This window comes from Polistes canadensis, unplaced genomic scaffold, assembly GCF_001313835.1.
Source record: "Polistes canadensis isolate GaletaPanama2010 unplaced genomic scaffold, ASM131383v1 scaffold_335, whole genome shotgun sequence".
In the NCBI taxonomy this organism is placed as follows: Eukaryota; Metazoa; Arthropoda; class Insecta; order Hymenoptera; family Vespidae; genus Polistes; species Polistes canadensis.
Genome location: NW_014569882.1, coordinates 147,326 through 153,744, shown reverse-complemented (window position 1 = coordinate 153,744; position 6,419 = coordinate 147,326). Strand labels below are relative to the sequence as shown.

At 28.0% G+C, this 6,419-nt stretch overlaps 1 protein-coding gene and 1 long non-coding RNA gene across 6 annotated transcripts in view; both read left to right on the top strand.

The window, feature by feature from the left end:
- The first annotated feature begins 483 nt into the window (after positions 1-483).
- Positions 484-3,346, top strand: LOC106791718. Its single transcript, XR_001382221.1, has 6 exons — positions 484-793; positions 1,714-1,924; positions 1,996-2,318; positions 2,498-2,687; positions 2,760-2,912; positions 2,997-3,346. It is a non-coding gene; the product is annotated as an uncharacterized LOC106791718 (long non-coding RNA).
- Positions 3,347-3,627: 281 nt separating this feature from the next.
- LOC106791716 (serine/threonine-protein kinase N) overlaps positions 3,628-6,419 on the top strand; it is a 122,687-nt gene continuing 119,895 nt past the window's right edge. For 4 of the 5 annotated variants that reach the window (XM_014757578.1, XM_014757581.1, XM_014757577.1 and 1 more), the window contains exon 1: positions 3,629-4,250. In XM_014757578.1, coding sequence (XP_014613064.1) covers positions 4,227-4,250 — 24 coding nt within the window. In that variant the 5' untranslated portion in view covers positions 3,629-4,226. Of the gene's footprint in view, positions 4,251-6,419 lie in introns of all 5 variants that reach the window. The other variant, XM_014757575.1, reaches the window with a different exon arrangement.

Sequence of the window (6,419 nt, the reverse complement as noted above, 5' to 3'; positions counted from 1 at the left end):
ACAAAGAACGGATAACAAAAATGCGTTGTGGATCGAGCACGTGCAACAACTTAATTCCTTAATTTATTTTTTTATAACGGAAGAAGAAAGTCTTTGTAACTATGGAAACATTAACGTTCCCATAGAAACGCTGTTAGCTGTGATAGAGTGCTAGCGCTCAAGTAGTTTGGCCAAAGAATGAGCAGTGAGGATGGCGGCGCCAGTCGGTGCATAGGATAAGGTAGAAATCTGCTTATCGACAGCAGGTCGCTACATAACGCGATTATGGTACAGTACTATCAAAGAATACAGTATTCTTTGGTAAATCGTTTTAAATATGATAATTTTCTACTACAATAAATAACAGTGAGCCTAACATGCTACACACCGGCATCGAGTAAGTTTGAATTTATGGAAGTGCGCACGGTATAGTGGCGCGCGTGATCTGACGGATATTTTCTTGAAAACTCGCCTTGCAGTCAACGTGCTGCCGTATAGCAGAGCTTAGGTTGTCAGCCTACTTGAATATAATTGGCTGCATAGCAGTAGTGAGTACGCATGAGTGATTGCGGTGAGTGAGTGCGTGTAAGTGTGTAAAGGACACTATAAGAGGACTTCAAAAGTCATCTACTTAAAAAAGAAAGAATATATATCTATAAAATATAAAACTTAAATTGGTTTTGTCACATTTATGTGATGTATGCCATATGACTATTATAAATTAAAGGATATCTGTTCTAACGACTATGAAATTAGTTAATTGCAACGAGTGAAAAAAATATTAATCGAGAATAGAAGAGCATGACAAAGTATTGTATGTTAATAACTGTGATTTATGTTTATACATTTAAATACATCTGATTGTTATATACATTGAATTTATTTTGATTATTTTTTTTCACTTAGAATACATTTGAAGTTTGGAAAGAATTGTCAATATTTTGTACGGCAAACAATAAATATGATATGATAATCGTCGTAATTTAAGAAATAAAATATAAAGAAAAAGTATGCCATTAACAAAGATTTTTTATCATTATTGAAAAAATTTAAAACTAATATTATATATATATATATCAAATGCATAATATAATATATTAGGTTAGGGGAAAAAATTAATTATTTTTGACTTGAAATAAACGTAAAAAAAATGGATTTCTTTTTCCCCAATCTAGTATATCAGATATATTAGCAATAAATACTTCAGCTCAATATATGAGTAATCACTTACAAGTTACAAAAACTAAAACTTCCCAATTCATTGAACATACAAGACTACAATATGAAAAGTATTTCATTCCTAAAAAGTAATATAATTGATTGTACAAAAAATGTATAACATTTGCTTACAATTTGCAGACATGTATTATCGATGCTAGTTAGAAACATATTTATCAGGAATTTTTAATTATCTCAATTGGAGATAACAAATTTGCATGAAACACACAGAGAGTCTCTTATAATTGAAAAGTTTTTTACTATTCTTAGTTGAGTACTGATACACTTTTCAGTCAAGTATTTTAAATTAAGTTTATGTGACATATTAAACCCCAAGTCATTTTTGTCGAGCTTTCCATTTGGGTTACGATGATCTGTCAGCCATAGAAAAATAAGACCGTTTGCCACTGGTGACTGACATGACTTGAATAAAAAGTTTAAGGCCAGTCCCTAGAGACTGGCTTGACATTTATAACACATATTAATTTATTTAAATAATAATATTTAAATTTTAAGGTGCAATATACAGCAAGTACAACATATTGATGCAATCTGGTTATCAAAAGCTGGCATTAGATATAATGCTAAGAATTATGCTTGAAAAAGCTACTTTGAAGAGCGATGCAGAGCGGATGCAAAGTCGATGTAAATTTATAGAAGACAAACAATTAGCACCTTCACACATTAAAGCGATGAGTAAATTGTAAGATAGACTTATTTTATTCAAGTAAGTTGAAGTAGTTATATTTTAGTAAAATCATTCATATTTGTAATTATTTATTAAAACGTTTTTATTAGGTACATTTTAGATGAATTTTGCGATAAAAGAAAAACGGCTCTCTTATGGTCTTTTATAGACATATTAACATTAAGTGAACCCATTGGTGGAACACCAAATTCTATAGAAATGCATGCTTGTGACCATAAAAGATATGTTGACGATATGCTTATTTGGTTGCATCAAGCAATTTCTATTGAAAAGGAAAACATATTAATTTCAATTAAGGATTCCAATAAAACTGATCAGAAATTTACTAATGATAATAATAGTTTTAATAAGTTGCTATATACAATTAATAGGAATATTTATTCTGGATATACCTGATCAAATTAAGCACTGTGTAAGTAACATTACAGAAGGACTTTGTTATCCACTACAATCAAGAATAGAATGCAGTTTTTGTTGAAACTCGAGCTACTGTTTTATATTTCATTACAACTCTAACAAAATTGTATCGTGCTATAATTCAACAAATTATACCAGATAGCATTCTAAACTCAACATTGTACAATTTTTTAGTACAGTCAAGACAAGTTTTCGGAGTAGATTACAAAGAGAAATTAAAACAGAGAGAACTTTTGGAGAATGAGCTGAACCTTCAGAAAATGATTTAATATCGGTACCATCTGTTTCGAGATTATTATACCTCTTGAATGAAATTCTCTCCATGGCTAACATAGCCGAAGATAGAGTAAAATATATGTTTCAAGTAAATACAATAAGTATTGATAAAATAATAAATTCACTTGTATCAGTATTAACGAAAATTATGTTTTTACAGTGTATTATCAATGTGTTATTAAAAGAAGTTATTGAAACAGCTTCGAGATTACCTACGGTTGATATGACTGCGTATTTTCTTAATTGTATGCATCAAATACAATCGACATTAGGATTATATGACTATATGGATCAAAGATTAGAAAGATTACAGGTAAATGATTAGTTCTGATTTAAATTTTAATGTAAAATTTTATAATTTTCTCATGTATTAATTTTTTTAATTTATCATATATAGGCTCAGTTAGATACTCAAATTGATACACTTATATTGGAATAAACTAGCTCTGAATTCGTAAACATAAATCTCGGATCAATTTATACTATTTTACAAAGGACGTAAACAGGGTCTTCTATTTAATATTCTTGAAATCAATCTATTAAGCGTTATAGAGTTCAAATAAATCATATCTTTTGAAATATTAATCAATATAATTTTATTAATTTTTTTCGTTATACTAATTAATATAATTTATTATTCTAACATATTAACATATTTGAGTAATTTCATTTAAAATAAGTTAGAAACATTTTTAATAATATGCCAAATGTATTATTATTACGGCAAATAAATTTATTACAAAATTACAATCATCGCGAGATTTCCAAGAAACGTTCATTCGAAGTAATCGAAGCTATTTACAAACATCTTTACGAAGTTTTTCACAGTATAATAAATTTATATAAATAAATATTAGTTTCCCAATGATTGTGATATTGAATATATTTAATAAGGATATGTGTAAGTAATGAACTTATAATTATTAAAATAATTTATATTATTCTTACAATTGTATAAAACTAAAAAGAYGAAAGAATAATTAAAAATATTCGATAACACAAAACGTTTAAAAAAAGTGATATTTTGGTACTTGCTCGATATTATGTTTGTTGATTGGACGATTCTTTCATTCGTTTCGAGTTACGATCTTGCTATTGGCTTGTTCGGGTATACTCAAGGTTTAGTAGTAGGGATAGCGTGGCGCGCGACTCGTTTCGCGATTGGTTCAACGTTCTTCGTCCAGTTAACGTGCTGTCGTCGGTGGGAACGCACTACTAATGTCTATGTTTCTCTCTCTCTCTTTCTCTCTCTATCTCTATCTATCTCTCATTTTCTCTTTTTCTATCTCGTTTCGAGACAGCTCCGTCGCGTCTATCGTTCGTTCGGCTCGGTGGAGGCAACTTCGTATCGCGTTCGATCGGTAAAATTTCTTAGGTTATTTGGAGAAAAGAAACGTACACCCCAAGAAGAAAACATGTTTATTATCGTCTGTGTGTTTAAAATGTGAAATAGGATAATAAAATATAAATTTAAATAAAAGAAAATAAATATATAAATAAAATTATAGACGAGGATGGTGGTTCGCGCGTGAGAATATAACGATGAACTGCATCGTTTTGTGCACAAAGATAGACGGATAGAGAGAAAGCAGAGTGAGTGAGTGATTGTAGCAGTATAGTGGCCAAAATGGCGGAATCAAGTTATTATCAGGTGAGTTTAATAAATAATCTTTTCTATATTATTTTTAATATTGTTTCTTTTTTCTCTATTTATCAATTTTATTTTAATTTTATTTATAACTATCGATATATTTAGATCGAAAAAGAATATTTTTTATGACTCATGTGTATTCACTTTTTCTCTCTCTCTCTCTCTCTCTCTCAACTTCTTGTATAATAATATTTTAATTCTCTACCATCTTTATCTTATTTTTTTTTAATTATTTTTTGATCTTGGAGTTAAAAAAAAATAATTTGAATAAAATTATTACGAGATTGATCGATAGTTATCATTAAATAACAAAGATCGAATTTACCGTGAGTACGTAGAAAAATATAATGATTTCGGAACACGCGTATAGGTAGACTGCACCTGACTGTCTCTGTTGATTCCTTTGAACTCTTTTGAAGCAACTTTAGTGACTTTCCAAAGCAAGTTCTGGTAACACCTGCTTCTTATTCTCTCGACAAGTGTTATTAATTCTTCCTCGTTTTGTCAAAAATAATCTTATGATCTCTTAAAAATAAATATCTTTTTTAAATATTTTAACGATAACATACCTTCTTCCTTGTTTTCTCAGGAAGGATCTTTTGATCTCTAACAACAATAATTTAAACAAAAAATAATTTTTTAAAAATTAAAAGAATGCTTTTTTTAATTATCATTTTAACGAAGGAATATAATTATTTCCTTGTTTTGTCAAGAGAATTTTATTATCTTTTGCAATGTATAAAAAATAGAAAAAAATAATTATAAAATATTAAACAAACGAATAATAAAAAAGTAAAGAGAAAATAATTTTACCACTAAACGATCTTATGGTATTTAAAAAAAAAAACAAGAAAAGAAGAAATTATAATTAAAAATGAAAAAAAATAATAAGAAAAATGTTAAAAAAGAATTAAGAAAAAAAAAATATATATATATATTTATCTAAAAAACAAAATATGGTTTCAATGAGGAAAAGGGGGGTTATGTTCGAGAGGGAAGGTGTCTCGTGTGTAACTTAACAGGAAGTTTCAAACTAAGAGACACATATATACATAATATACATGTACATATATACATATATACATAATGCGTGCATGTGTGTTCACATACCACACACACTGGTTTTCTGATTCCGAACTTTCACGTGAAACGCGACGTCCGCTCTCGGTGTTCTTTCGAGCGTCATCGGATCGGAGCCGATCTTGGCCGAGAACTCGTCTATGTGTATTTCTTGATTAGTATTAGTTTTGTGCTCGATTCTTCTCTCGTCGGTCCATTTCCTTCAAACGTTCATAGATCATCTTATAATAGCTCATATTGTGTGTGTATGTGTTGAAGAAGATAATTAATGTTTTGTTCGATTAATTTTATGAAATTTTTTTTGTAATTTTTATTTTTATGAATTTTTTTTCTTTTTTTCTTTCTTTTATTTTATAATCGTTTATCGATTTTTTTGTAGGACTAGTTTTTTTTTTTTTTTAAACAAACAATTGCAATATTTAAAATATTACATTCGATAATTGTTTTGTGACCGATTCTATTGCTGATTAATTTCTTTCAACGTACGTACACAGTTCGGTTTGATAATAGTTTATGGTTGTGTAACAATATAATTAATACAATTTTGTTGCATTATTTTTATGAAATTTTTTTTTTTCAATTTTTCTTTTTCAATTTTAACCTAATCCTTTAAAGTTTATTTGCAAGACGGATGTTGTTTGACAAATAATTGCGAGATTTATGTTTCACGTAAGAGCTAGTTTTGTGATCGATTATCTTCCCGATTTATTTCCTCCATTCTAAATATTCTAAATAATTTTTTTTTTTTTACTTGTTCTGCACTACTTTTTTAATCCATATTATTCCATACTATGAAAGAAAATTATTAACATTTTGTTCGATTATTTTAATCAAATTTGTCATTTGTTTTTTTTAATGTATTCAGTTTTCGATTTTTGTTTCTTTTTTTATGTATGTGTGGGTATTTTTGTAGAAATAATTATAAGGATTTGTATATCACGTGTCTAAACACTATTGTCAATTAATAAAATAATTTTCTACTACATTTTTTTATTTGAAGATTTTCAGCAAATTATAATTTGTTTATTATTATTACTATTATTATTATTGTATTATCCGACGATTATAGTTTGTTAATTTTTATATTTA